Source organism: Dromaius novaehollandiae, chromosome Z (assembly GCF_036370855.1).
Source record: "Dromaius novaehollandiae isolate bDroNov1 chromosome Z, bDroNov1.hap1, whole genome shotgun sequence".
NCBI classification, from domain to species: domain Eukaryota; kingdom Metazoa; phylum Chordata; class Aves; order Casuariiformes; family Dromaiidae; genus Dromaius; species Dromaius novaehollandiae.
In genome coordinates, this window is record NC_088132.1 from 56,394,001 (window position 1) to 56,407,942 (window position 13,942).

A 13,942-nucleotide genomic window follows, 5' to 3' on the forward strand; every position below is an offset into this window, starting at 1 on the left:
ACAGCAAAACCCCAAAAGTAGCCATTTAAAAATTTAATGTCAAACTGTGCATAATAGGCTGCAAGAAGATATGAAGGTTGGTCAAAGTCTGTCAATTCAAAAGGCTATGGGAAATCCAGTCTGCAGTAATGCCAGGAAATTGATACAGAGTCTTAGATCTGCAAAATTAATAATAAGCCCCAAAATAATTTGATATCCCTTTATGACAAAAGGAGATAAATATAAACCAAATATACAGTCTAAATATGACCGAGCACTGGGGCACTTCTGGAATGTCTCCTTACAGAATCTCTTGGGATTGCTGACTAACCAGTAAGAAATTGGGGAAGAGAAACAGAGTTTTACTGCCATGAAGATTCTCAGACCAGAACTGTTGGTGTCTTAAGTTTTTCTTGCTTATATTAATTTTTTCTTTTTTTAAAAAAAAAGAGAGATTCCAGAACTCTAAAACTTTGCCAGCTGTGGCTGTTCGTTTTTCCTTTCAACAATCAACACTGCAAAATACCATTGGGTGAAGATCGTGGGAGCCTTTTATTGTAGGCCAACGAAAGAGAGCCACAGGCTCTGTATAAAAATAGCTTAAGAGTATAGACTTTCTCTTTGTAAATGAAAACATTATCTAATAAGAGAGTGCTGCTAGGACTGAAAGATCCAAACAGCTGAGTTTCATCCCTAGGGGGGCACATGCCTTTCCTCAGCCCCCACGTCTTCAAGGGAAGCGTGCATGGTGCAGTACAAAGCACCTCTTTGAGAGCCCCCCGCCTCCCCAGAAGGACCCTTTGGGACGCCCAGGCCTGCGCAGAGCGCGAGGAGAGGACACAGCTACCATGTCCTCCCTTCTTCCGTCGCTGAGCTGGAGGTGGGAGCTAACAGCCTTCCAGTGCACACAGATGTGCAAGAAGAATTAAGAGGGCATCATGTAGTCTCTCCCTGTCCGTTTACGCTTGCAAGAGATCAAGCACAATTTGGTCCTAAACAGTGTAGTTACTGTTGCTTTCAAACTGCAGCAGAGAGCGTTAGGAGGGTTGTGCAATAAATGCTTTTAGTAATCTCCAGGATGATTCTGGCTAGCAGTCAGACTGCCCCTGGGGATCAGGAAGAAATACATGCCAAAGCAAGAGCCTCGCTGCCATTCAGCCACGTTCAGTCCCTCAAATACTGTAAATTAATTTAGCTCAGTTAATGACTGTTTTTTCAGGCTCATCTCTATTTACACCTCTTAAAGGGGTTTGGAGGGATATTTTGTCCAAGAAAGGTCAGTAAGTGTCTTTCTCAACATGTTTCCTTAGCAAAAATGTTTACAGCTTGCACTGGAATACTTTCCAGGGATGTCTGTCCTTTGATAAATCTCCAATATCTAAGTAAACACAAGCCCAATTACTCATTCTTTCTTCTTTTTTTGAGAGCCAGTCATTTTTTCTCTCATGCCTAAAATGTTCATCATTCTCTCTCTCTCTCTCTCTCTGTTTCGACATCAGCTTTGAATTCACTGTGTTCAGCAGCCATTTTTACTGGTGAGAAAAAAGTGATGTTTTTTAAATTATATTGATGATGCCTTGAGAAAGAGAAGCTTTCAGATTTTTCAAAGGTGGCTGTCATAGCAGTATTGCAATCATCCAGATTTCCTTTTGAATATTTTTTCTAAGTTAAATATAGGCATTTTACTAAATATTTGACCTCATGATTTTATCTAAATAGAAATTCTGGTTTTAAATAACTTGGTGCCTTTGAGAAATTTGTCTCTTTGGCCATTTTGTCTCCACTGGACAATGAGTGAAATCCTAGCACCATATAAAATGTGGGAATGTTGCCAAGGCTTTCAATGAGGCCAGAGTTAGTTAGGGACTATGTCATCATTTTATATTTACCATACATCTTTTCTGGCTATCCAGCCCACGGTATGGCTTGGATATTCTAATATATTTCAAGCTGTAACTGTAAAACATATACTACTTGTCCTTTAAATTTGTACATACAACAAAAAGATTAAGAACAGAGAAGTAAAGCAACCCAGCTGCTTGTTTGTGCCACTGAAATATTTCATTATATAGTTCTTACACTTCGTGCAATTTACATTTTTCATATCAACATTTTGGCTTTAAGTATTAAGTTATTTACAAATATGACTCACTGCAATGCAAGAAATCAATTTCTCTATTTTTATATCATAATGGCTGAGCACTTTGGGACTGCGTATCCTGATGGAACAGTAATTGTATTTCTCCTTAAGCATAGAATGTAAGACGGCACATAGAAATCTCAGCTATGTCAAAACTAGTACAAATCTAACTAACCTGACTACGGATGGAATTTGGTGTTTTTTCATTCCATAGATGAGGATTTGTTGCCATCTCTTTGAGCAGAGTTGTGAGAAAGAGAAATGATTCTATAATATGGGGAAAATACTGCAATAGGTATTTTTACCAGAATATTCTGGGGCACATACAGGTGTATCCTTATATCTCCCTTTCTGAGGGATGTGGGTAATCACTTCAGACCCAATGAACAGTGCGTTCTTTGTGGGTGAGACCTCTAACTACCACAGAAATCAATAATAACCTCTGCAATTTGATTTGCAACCTGAAATACTAGGCCAGCCTTTCCCAAACTATTTCTAGCCAAAGACATTCTTCAAAAAATGAGCAGTACTCCATACATCACTGTGTTCAGCTTCCTAGACCTGTCACGACCTGCCCTCAGCCCCTGTGGGCTACGCTGCCAGCTCTGGCAGGACCCTTGCTTGGACAAGGCTTACTGGGGGCCAGATCCTGCGTTGGGGACTGCAGATAGCCCCATGCTGGCCCCGGCATGTTGGCTCCCAGCCGCGCAGTGTGGGGACACTGGCGCTGCCTCTGTAGGGCCATGAGACCTCTGCCAGCTAGGCACTGCACTGCTCCTGGCTTTACACCTCGTCAGTTGGAAGCTGCTGCGTTAGGGTACAGCAATCTGCAATAATGGAAATCGAGGACCAATAAAGAAAGTGATGCAACACTTTATTCCGAGAAAGAATTAGGTAAATTAAAAGGAGGAGGAGAAAATTGGCAATCCTCCTTCTCTTTCTCTGAGTCATTTCTATTCCCAGTTCCACTGCTCCTCTATCTTGGCTCTACCAGCTATCCCCACTATCTCTTTCTTTCTTTCATAGCCCTTCTCTTTTTTCTAGTGTCTTTCCTTTCTCTGGTTCTTTTTCACCAAGATGTTTTTATCTTTCTCAAGTCGCAATCCTCTAAGCCAATCTCTAACCTCTCAGGGTATTTCTTTCCTTTCTCTCTCCTCCAGAACTGCTACCTAGGAGATAACCCACATACAGAAGTTCACAGCTGCTTCCCAGGTTCGTGTAGGCCGCCAGTAGCCGCTGCTCCTGGCTACAAGAAGAGGGACTTATGAATTCCTTTGCTGCTCTGTTCACTCACTGCGAAGACAGAAGTAAGGGGTCTTAACCTGTTTCTCTACACCCCTCTTTGTTGATTTTGTTATCCCCATATAATAAAAAGATTTAAATGAAAAATCTTTGCCAGGTGGTCACTTCCATCTTTTCCTGTGGTTCTACTACTGTTACTTTATTGCTACTTTTTCACCCACAAAACAGATGTTTAAAACTTTTAAAAAGATCAGTGCTAGTGGCAGTAGAGGACATTCTCAGTGTAACTTGTCTGGCTTTTTCAGGTATTCTCCAGAGATTTCTGCTGTCTATGAATTGCTACTGTTTCCAGATGGAAGACTGGTGACTTTATGAAACAGGATCCAGTGTTCTACTGAAAAAAACTATATCTCTCTCTATATATATATATATTTATATGTCTCTATATAGATATATTTATATGTCTATAAAGAACGATATGAAGATGGTGGAAATGTTCGTGAAGAATTTTCTGTTAAAAATGATACCTAGATAGATGAGTAATGTTTATTATGGCTGCAGCTGCCACTAATCTTGGTTTACATGTTGATGACCTGCTTCACACCTTCTCCCTATCCATTTATTTAACATACCAGCTCGAACTTTTAACCTGTCCAACGAAACTTTATACTTAATTGTGTGTTTTTAGTTTAATTTAAACATATTAATGTCAATACATTTTTCACCTGTACTACAGAACATTTACATTTTAAATTCCACTCACAATGTACTTAACATCCATGAGTAATCTCAGAGAGATGGGTGGTGCAGATTGCTTGAGGCAACAGCAACTTTAGTTGCTACTGTTAAATTTAGCTTCAGCTGTGAATCAAAACCTGTAGAAGGGCCACTTATTTCTTTGTAGTAGTGCAAAATAGAAAGTAACTTGAGATAGATTCTCAAAACCTAACACTAAACACCATCTTGACTGTATGTAGTTGAATAAATATTTTTAATTTAGAAAAAAGTGGATCAAATTCTTGCAAGCAATGACCCAAACGTAAAAAGTTAATCTGTCATTTCTGATAACAGTGAGTTCTGTAGGGCACCAGCCTGACAGAGAGAGTTCATGAGTTTGGCTAAAAAGAAATACTCTTAGGTAGGCAAAATATCAGTGATATTGTTGTGGTTTTGTAGACCAGGCACTAGTTAAGTTAGTCATGTTGCGTGTACTGAAGGTCAGTGGAAAATCTGGTCTATGAAATTAACTAATCTGTGATAGTTCCTCCGTTTGAGCAGCATCCCCAGTTAATCATATGTGTCAGCGACCAGGTCTTTGCAAGTTTAAGTTGTGCTTTATTCATCTTACTTTGTTCTCATGTATGATGCTTCCAAAAAAAGTGAACTGAGTAGTGTTGAACAAATCCTGCCATATTTTATTAGAATACTTAACTATATGAAAACATATATTTCATAAGCTACTTAAATATTTTCTTTCTTCCTTTTTCTTTCTTTTTCTTTCTCTTTCTCTTTTTCTTCCTTTCTCTTTCCTTTCCTCTTTCTTTCTTTCTCTTTCTTTTTTTCATCCTTTGTTCTTTCTGTTTGTCTGTCTTATTCTTCTTAGTAGCTTTAAAACAGTGTATTAATGCATATACTCACATCTGGACTTTCTTCTCCCTTTGTAAGACAGTAGTGCTCTATCGGGTTGCTCATTTTTTGCTAAGTTTGTTGATTTCAGTTATTTCTTATCTAGGCAACATGGTAACTCATAGCACTCTGCCAGATCCACTAACACTAGGCAAGAATGAACATCCCAGAAACTAGATGATGGAGATCCACACAATACAACTTCATTTTTCCCCTTACTTTGATGGTCAATGAAACAGTAATATTAACATTTAAATATTGTCCATGAACATTTGAGTTAACATCTCACTGATATGAGTTGGATGCCTCTTCCATCTGATGTTTTAGAATCTGCAGACTTAGGCAAATATCACAACTCTTTTACATTTAATTAAGGATTTCAGGGTTTTCTTCAATCATAACTTCACACTTACTTGCAAATACAATGCTTAGATATTGGAATACAAGCCAAAAACTTGGAGGAATTATGGATCACCTTTCCACCATCTATAGAACACCTCAGTTTGATGCCTATTTCTGCGCTGAACAAACCAAAAAAATCAGTTAAGTGGTTCTTGGTAAACTAGAGAACAAATTTGCATGGGAACTGCATAGTTTCCCTTATGACTAAGAAAACTGCTCTTGTATCCAGATGACTTCATCTCAATTGCATACTCCTGCCAAGGAAAATGAGATGTTTAAAAGGCAATTGATTAGGATAACAAACTGTGGTGAAAATATCTAAAGCTGCTTCTAGAAAAAAGATCTGCAATCACATAGAAAGAAATGAGTACAGTGCAGCCTACAATTAGAAGAAAAATTAAATGTATGCCTGTATAATGCACAGCCTAGTGCAATGTAGAGATAGTTAAGCTGGTTCTAAGTAAGTTTGGGCTTGTCTAGCATGGAACTCTGTGACTCGTTTTCTCAGGGTAATTTACTCTGCAGAGAAGACAAGTCAATTAGCTCATGCTTTGTTATGTGCTCTCATGGCTAGGCTCGTTTTGGTACCCAGGTAACCTGCAGTCACGACAGAGTACAATGCCTATATATTCCAAATCAACATGGAGACAACATACTTTTTTCAATAACCCTTTTCCATTATTCATTCTTGATAGTACATCAGAAGTCAGCATCATCTGAAATGGACCATCAGGGAGGACTTTTCCTTTGGACAGAAGACTATCTTGGATGGACCCCTGCAGATGATGCTGAGTGTGCATGGAAAACAGAAACTAATCAAACACATATTGCTGCTGCTTATCATTAGAGCAAAAAGGGAATATAAAATATAGTATTATTGGTCTTCTGTACGTACTTAGTAGTAGCTTACAATACCAAGTCTGAAGGTGTATTTCAATGGAGCCTAGCTAGCTGCACCTGCAAATGTATTGCTTGCTTATAAATATTTCACTTTATTAAAATAGAGAAATCCTAACAAAGTTGGCAGAAAGTGACTACCCTGGACTTATCTGAACTCTGGTTAGAGCCAGACAGATGAACTCTCATCTTTCAGTCTTCCCTGCTTTGGTCTCTACTCCATGAGAGGCCACACAGGGCCTAGATTGTTTGAATTGCGATAGCCAGCAAAAGACTACTCTGGTGACTGGAGACTGTGAAGTACAAGGTCAGTGTGGCCACATGGGCTTCCCGGTCATGTTTAGCAGGAATACCTGAGGTGGTTATGCCAGTTCTGTAGCTTTCCTGTATTATGAATGGGTTAAAATACCTGTAGTAGGAAGCGGGAGATAGCACCATAGCTTGAGCATGTCTAGTTCCCCCCTGTATATCCACTAAACCCTCTGTGTTGTCACAGGCTCCTTCCACATCTTTAGGCTGATAGCAGGGTCACAAACAGCATGACAAGATTGGTTGCAAACTACATGTGCAGGATGGGCTAGCCAGTACGTTGGCGCTGATGGACTGGTCGTATACCAAACAGGTAATAGCCCTTCCTCCCACCATTTCAAAACTCTCCTTGTTAGTACAGCCTCTCTCTTCCACCCAGCTCCCCGCGGTCACAAGACTTGGACTTAATTATCTTTCTGAGACCTCCACCTGTCAGTCAAATTTGACTGCAGTTTGGTTCAAAACTGCCAGGAAAAGAATAATTGATATCTAGACATCCAAACAGAGACTAGAATTGCATAGCTTCATGCCATGAGGAAAGCAGGCCAGGATTTGACTGACGATTGCTATATGAAATGCAGATAGATATATTTCGTGAATGAATTAGAGAAGTTTGAAAACGGGCGTTCTCTGGATTCTGAGTAGCTAGAGCATTTTCAGTGTCTTTTTAGAATTTCTATCTTTTTTTTTTTTTTGTTAAATGTAGTAAGTAAAAAAGTTAAATGGGACCATTTCATTTACATAAATGCACACTATGTAAATGTACACCACGTATCACCATACAAAATCATTTCTATCAGCAGCTTTTACTTTGACCTGTCAAGTCTCATATTTTCAATATGAAACTCATGAATTTGGCCCTTATCTCCTTTCTTCCAGCCATGACAACTGCAACTAACACATTTGCATCCCAGTGTTATGGATTCTTGCCTGTTGTAGCTGTGGCTGGCATGTAGAATCCCAGTGCTGGAGGTAAGTTATATAAATTATATACCCCTGCATGTGGAAAGGCTGAACTGGAAGCCATAGCCCCACATACCTAATGTAATGTTAGCTGAAAGGTCTGGTTTTATTCTCAGATTGTTGATATACTGTGAAATTGCTGAATGCATAAATATTAGGCTAGAACTCAGTGTAGTACAACTAAGTACAGTCTATAACTACAATATAATCTGCTCTGAAGGTTATACAGTAAAATAATACTTGAGAAAAATAATAGGTATTTAATGGGACTGTGTAGGTAGGGTCTTTTATTATGGAAGCCACCTTTTGAATGCATACATACAGATCTTTCAGTACAAGGAGATGTAGAGGTAGTGCTGAAGTGTTAATACTTGCAAGATCACCAGACAGTTCCCATGAAAATCATGGAACTGTCTTAAGTGTTGGAATAATAGATAGTGCACTTGTTACGTGTCTTATAAGCTTTTAGTGCTCAGTCCCATCATGCTTTCAAGCTTTCCTCTGCAACAAAGAGGTTTAGAAAATGACCTTTGAAAGAAATTAAAATGGAGTTTTAAAATATTGGAAGTAGTCTGGCAAAACGCTAGAGCTGGTGTAACACGGCAACATTATGGCAGTGTCTCAGAAAAGCGGCTGCAGAAGTGGCTTCTGTTATGGAAGACATTGTCAAGCGATTTTGGTAGTTGTGATATAACGATGGTATGCTGGGGCGGAGGGTATGTGCATGCATATGAGGCTTACGGGGGGATATTTTGGGTGAGCAGAGTCTGAGAGAGGACAGTGTGTCCCTGGGACTGTCCGAGTAGGAAATGGGCAGGGGCAGAGACTGTGGACAATAAGCAGTGCTACCGACTCTGAGTTTATCTCAAGGAGCACAGTATTACGTGCTTTTCAAAAAGCTCTGAAAGCTTTAGAAATCAGGTGAGAATGTTCATCATTCGTTGTCTAATAAAAAGGTACCTAGTGCTTATAGTCAAGCAGAGATTGCCGCTGTAACTAGTTTGGACGCCAAGAGCTGTGAATGAACGTGGCTGCGGTTCTCCGCTCAGGACAGCCGGCCACACAGGGCCGCAGTGGCCCTGGCTATGTACTTGTGCTGCTGATCCAAGATGAAACCCAGGGTACTGCTCCTTCGCTGCCCAGCCCTCAGCTTCGCTTTGCAGTGTTATTATTTCGACAAGTGCCTCAGCCAGCTGCCGCGGCGCCCCTGGGGCCAGCTCCCGCGGCTGCCGCTGCCGCAGCCCGGGGCGCGGGCAGCGCGGCCCGGCTGCGGCAGCGCGGCGGGGCAAGGAGGGCCGGGCGCCGCTGCGGGGGCCGGTACGTGCGGGGCGCCGGGCGCGGGCGGCCGTTGGCGTTCGTGCCCCGTCGGCGGGGGCGGCGGCTCGGGAGAACGGCGCGTGGGCGCCTCCGAGCGGGGCACGCGCGGGGCGGGCCCCCTCCCCCCGGGAGGAGGCCGTGGCTGGCGCGCGGCCCGCGCGGGCCCTCTGCGGCGGGGTGCGGGCGGGACGGTGGCGAGCGGGGAGGGGAGGGGAGCGGAGGCCCTGCGGCGCGGCCTGGGGGCGGGGGCCACGGCGGGGGCAGCGAGGCCTGGGTGGGGCTGGGCAGCCATTTCACCGCCGGCTCCATCGCGCCCGAGCCGCGGGTCCCAGGCGAGGCCACCGTTGCCAGGGTTACCGGCCGGCGGCGCCCCCGCCCGCCCCCGCGCGCCGAGCCCCGCCCGCCGCCCGCCCCCCCGGCCAATCGGAGGGGCGGTGGCGGCGGAGCGAGGTTCCCTTTGTTCAGCCATTTCAGGGGCCGGAGCGGTGTCGGGCGCGGAGCCGTGGCGGGAGAGGACGGGCCGCTCCCTCGCCACTCCCCTGCCGCCGGGCTCTGGGATGGTGTGGGTAGGTGTCCGAGCGGCGGGGGGCGGGCCGGGCCGGGCGTCCCGTCCCCGGCGCCCGCGGCCTGCCCCCGGAGCGTCGCGGGCCCGAGCCGGGCGAGGGGCGCCGCCGGGGAGCGGAGCGGCGCGGCCGCCCCTTGCCGGCGCCGCGGGCGGGCGCTGCCGCCGCTGCCGCCGCCTTGCGCCGGGGGATGGGCGGCGGGCGGGGGCGCTGGGGCCGCGGCCGGGGCCTGCGGGGCGGGCAGCCCTCCCCCCGGTGCCGCCCGGCGCCGCAGCCGGGCCGCCCGCCCGCCCCGGCACTGCAGCGGGCCGGGAGGGGAAGGTCGCCTCGGAAATAGGAACGTGGCCATTTTTCCTGCCTTGCTCTCTGGGGTGTGTGGTGTCGACCCCGTCTAGATCCGCTTTGATGCGTTTTTTTTTTTTTTTTAAAAAGAAATGCTACAGAGGAGGGAAAGCTCCATGTCTTTTTCTCGTTTTGATTTTGAGGGAGGGATGTTATTGATTTAGGGGCTCGGTAGGATTAGCCAGAGAAACCCTTAAATCCTTTGTGGGGCGACTGTACAAAGGGGCTGAATGCTTTTTGGTTTGGTAGTAAATGGGTTCCTCAGCTTGTGAGCCCTTTATGTCCTTGTTCAGAAGATAATTCCTCTCACTTGGATTTGTTCTCAGGACCCGAGAGATCCTCCTACTGTGAGGATTGTTCTGCTGCGCATTGTGGCCACCACAGGCTCATAACTTGTTGTTTGCTTGCCTGCCTGCCTTTTTCAGTGGTCCTTAATGTGGTATTTGAATACTGCGCAGATATTCTTTAATCCTTACAACACTCATTCAACACAAAGTTGATTTGTCTCTGTTCGGTACATGAGTAACTGAACAGGAAAAAATAACAAAGGCTTCTTGTATCATCGTGGGCATGCAGTTAGAATTGGAAATTGAGCCCAGATCCTACATCGCAGCTACATTTAAAAATGACAGTATATGGTGTGTTTCTAAAAGTCCTCATTTCGCATCTGATGTGTGAACTGCAGTTATTTTTGAGTTATAATGTGGGAGGATGGAAGAAAGGTGCCCAAAACTGGGAAGAATAGTTTCTACATTATTGAAATTACTTCAGAGTGTGTTTTTTAAAAAATCTCTAGCAAGCTCATACTTAAAGCAGTAGAGTGCAAAGGGAGAGCTATGATTCTGCAAAAATAGGATTAAAATGCAATTTACTGTCTGTCTTAACGTACGAAGTCTCTGGTTAGAATTAACATTGACTAAAGGTGATGTTTACCATTGGATACAGGCAGTGACACATTTCAGTGACTCCAGAAATTGATACAAATGTAAGCACAGCTGCTAAATTGAGCTCAGCGTGCCCTGTGACAGGAAGGTAGAAATAACATTATTGATGGGCTTACGAATGTAGGGTTTTTTATTAGATTATCTGGCTTACATTTTTCCAGTATATTTATTTAGACTGCAGTTTAGGAGTCTCCGTATGTGGATATTCAAGACAGCACAGATGCATGTGGTTAGTTTTAGGTTTGTGGTGCAAATTGAAGCAATGCCGGGGACAGGGCTACCTTATGATCAGGTGATAGATGCATACAGAGCTGTCCAGCAGAGCTAGAGTATAATTCAATCAGGTTTCCTTCCTATTCCTGCTTCTGGCATGCCAAGGTGCCATGGCTACGAAGAAGGGCGGCAGAAGGCCAAATATAATCTTCCTTAATCGAAGCTGATATGCAAAAGCTATAGGTTTTGCAGATCAGGGCTGCAATCAATACTGAGACTTTATTTTTAAATACTCTGTTTGTTAGAGATCTACTTTTGTAGACCTACTGTTGTTGTCACTCTGCTATATAAAAATTTGTACCACAGGTTTGTGAAATTGGTGTGCACTAACCAGTGCAGCACTGTCGATGGAGTTGTGCCAGTGATGTACAACAGGGGGACGATTTTTCTTTGCTTTCTTTTTGAAAGAGCTAGGACTCCTTTTCCTTATTTTTCATGTCTTAATTCTGTTACAACTCTATTTTATTAGTTTTGGACTGCAGAAATGAATTTTACTAGTTAATTCAGTTCCAAACTCTATGAACATTTAAATATATGAAACAGTAGTTTAATGTTTTGATCATCTATTCTACTTTTTCTTTCCATTGTTTTATACTATTGATGTCAATCATTCTAGGTTTTCTATATAAAATATATAGATAGATTTCATATATATGTATATGTTACATGATAGGTGAATACACACAGATGTATGATTTGCAAAAGCTGTAGGGCTGCAATCTAATTTGAGATTATATTTTTAAGATCTCTCATTGGTAGAGATATACACCCAACACACTGGGTCTACACAAGTATGTATATATGACTATTTATCATATATATGATAGATTATATACATTGATCTGTTTATTATCCATGGATGCTGTGGAATTTAGTATCTTGTAATGATATTGAAATAAACTTCCAAACTTCACTTTTGATCTCTGGAAGGTTTTCCCTTCCGTACTAGACTCCAGACTGTACTTTAAACAGTTATAAAATTCACTGTCCATTTCCTGTATATTAAATGGACTGAAATTTTTAGTTTGGATCTAAATACTTCTGTGAGTCAAATCTGAGATAAGGCATAAGATTCAAACAAAATTCATGTTTAAAGAAGCCTTTTAGCTTTCAAACCTTTAGTATAGAAGGCTACTGTTTAATAGAGGAATAATTTAACAATTTTTGTATAGCACTTTCATACAAGCCATTGTGAAATAACCTTAAACATTCAAAATATGCTGCATATGAAGTACCTGCCATGAAGTGTATTATAATTTAAATAATTAATCAGTGCTAAATATAAAAGCTGAGGGAAAGGCAAGACAATGTTTTTGGCAGATAATAGAAAATGGATAAGTGGTGAATAGGTACAGTAACAATTTTCTTGCATCTTTGCATCGGATCTGAAAAGGAAATGCTTGCAGAAATCATGGTGAGGTAGCACAGAGCAGAGGTTTCCAAACCTAACTAGCTAGTATCATCATTGGTGACTCCTGGTATCCAGGATCACATGCTTTCTCACCCCTCCTAAACAAGAGCTTCATCCCACCTTTCAACTGTATATTCTCATTCTCTGAACTAGGATTCCAGTCCAGTGCTAGCACTTCCTTCCCCATCCTTTCTCATACCCACAGAGATTTGCTCCGATTTTTGAACTTCAGCCACCTCTCCTCATCCTTTCTCCTGCACGCACCCAGATTGTGAATCTTCACATTTCCACCAAACACAAACTGGAACCTCAGCTTCACCTGTGTGCATGCCAGCTCACTAATCCTGTTCTTCCTACTTCACCATGCCTTGCCCCTCTTCCTGTGTCCTGAGCTGTAAGTGCAGATCTGCTTGCGGGCAGCAGAGGTGTATGTTAGTGATGGATGCAGGTGGTGGCAGGAACAGTTCCTAGCTGTGTTAATGCAGGCTCTCAGAGGACTTAGGAGGCAGTTCCTCTGCTGCCTGCTTCCTGTAAGAGCAGGAAAAGCCAGGAGCTGCTGCTCAGTTCAGCATGAAACATACCACCACACTGAAGTACGTGCAAGGTGAGTGGTGTGCATACTGCTCTTTGGTCACCTCTTCTGCAGAGAAATGAAGTCAATAGTACACAGGTGTGGAGAGGCAAGGGTCTGATCCAGCTCTGAGGATAAAAAGCACAGGTCTGTTTTTTAAACCAGATCATCTAAATCTGCGCAAACGTCCAAATAGATACCTGTATTTCAGTTTGTGTGTCTTGTCAGCTGAGCTCGAGTCAATTTCTTAAAAAAGCGTGAGCCAGCATTAAGTTAAAATAAATTATTTTGGATGGGATCTTGCAAACTGATGTATAGGCAGGTTTAAGCTAAATCAGTGAAACTTTCTTGTATAGACAAACCCTGACCTACATGGTTGGAAACTGAGACCAACTCTACTGTACTCCGTTAGATACAGAGTAAGTAAGTGCAGTTGGTGTAAGAAGCAAAGGCTTCAGTTACTGAAAAAGGTCCATGAGAAGTAGTTGAGAACAAACAAGAGAAGGTTTGAATGGAGCTTTTGAACAAATGGGAACCCAGCTGAATTAACAGGAACACTGGAGTTGATCTAATTACATTCTTACTTGTGTGTGAGAAACAAGTCAGCAGTAGGTTCAAAAAACTCGAGTCAGAAGCAGTGATGCTTTTAGAGGCCAATGGAAAGGAGTTAAAGTAGGCAAGTTGATGAGAGGAAGTAGTTGGCTTAAAAAAAAATCTATGGTTGTTTCATATTTTTCTCTAACAAGCAAGCGTATATACTGGTGCAAGTATGTGTGTGTTTGTGTATCACATCTTCAGATATCTGCTTAGCTTAAAAATCTGTTAATCTTTGATATACAAAAATGCAGTTGCTCGTTTGGTCACATTGCCAAACAAGAACTCCAGACAGCTTCCCTTCCAAAATCCTCCTCCTGTCTGTCGAAGACTTTCGTCTCGATTTCTTGATGTTGATATTTGTAGGTA

General features: G+C 42.8%; 1 protein-coding gene across 2 annotated transcripts in view; it reads left to right on the top strand.

Moving 5' to 3' along the window:
* Positions 1-9,271: 9,271 nt before the first annotated feature.
* The window catches only part of LOC135324885 (transportin-1), an 80,329-nt gene continuing 75,658 nt past the window's right edge, over positions 9,272-13,942 (top strand). For both annotated transcript variants that reach the window (XM_064501929.1, XM_064501928.1), the window contains exon 1: positions 9,272-9,441. Coding sequence is in view for 1 of the 2 variants with exons in the window: in XM_064501928.1 (XP_064357998.1) it covers positions 9,433-9,441 (9 nt within the window). In the remaining variant the exon portion in view is untranslated. The remainder of the gene's footprint in view (positions 9,442-13,942) is intronic.